This window comes from Myotis davidii, unplaced genomic scaffold (assembly GCF_000327345.1).
Source record: "Myotis davidii unplaced genomic scaffold, ASM32734v1 scaffold3211, whole genome shotgun sequence".
NCBI classification, from domain to species: domain Eukaryota; kingdom Metazoa; phylum Chordata; class Mammalia; order Chiroptera; family Vespertilionidae; genus Myotis; species Myotis davidii.
Window position 1 is genome coordinate 116,186 of NW_006282526.1, and position 616 is coordinate 116,801.

At 65.9% G+C, this 616-nt stretch overlaps 1 protein-coding gene across 1 annotated transcript in view; it reads left to right on the top strand.

Annotated features, from left to right (window-relative positions):
* LOC102766465 (mucin-5B) overlaps positions 1-616 on the top strand; it is a 37,624-nt gene that overhangs the window by 13,001 nt on the left and 24,007 nt on the right. Inside the window, exon 14 of the mRNA XM_015560172.1 lies at positions 1-268. Within this exon, the coding sequence (XP_015415658.1) occupies positions 1-268 (268 nt within the window). The remainder of the gene's footprint in view (positions 269-616) is intronic.

The following is a 616-nucleotide window of genomic DNA, read 5'->3' on the forward strand; positions in this document are numbered from 1 at the left end:
ACCTTCCGCATCGTCACCGAGAACATCCCCTGCGGAACCACGGGGGTCGCCTGCTCCAAGGCCATCAAGCTGTTCCTGGAGGTGAGGGGCTGCCAGGGACGCGCTCCCTCCCTCTGCAGCCGACGGCTCACCCTGTGGGGTCCCCAGCCCTGGGAGCCCTGGCCCGCCTGCTGCACTGTGTCAGGGCGCTGCCACACAAGCGGCCACGGCCACTTAAAACCAGAGGTTCATCTCTGCACGGCTCTGAGGCCGGGACTCCGACGTCCCGGTGTGTCCGGGCCACGCCCTTCAGGGGGCTCAGGGGAGGGTCCCGCGCACCCCTCCCCGCCTCTCAGGACTTGTGGCCACACTCCTCCTGTCTCTGCCTCTGGCATCACGAGGCTTCTCTGTGGGTCCTACTCCTCTCTTGCGGGGACACCCCCAATCCAGGACACCTCGAGATCCTGTAGCTAATCCCATCTGCAAAGACCTCATTTCCAAATAAGGGCCCGTGGCCAGGTCTCGGAGTTTAGGAAGGGACACGTCTCGGGGGCCTCCGTTCAGCCCGCTGCCCCAGGGACGCCCCTTCCAGGAGAGGGAGGTCAGCGCTTCCCGGCAGAGAGCAGAGCTCTGGCTG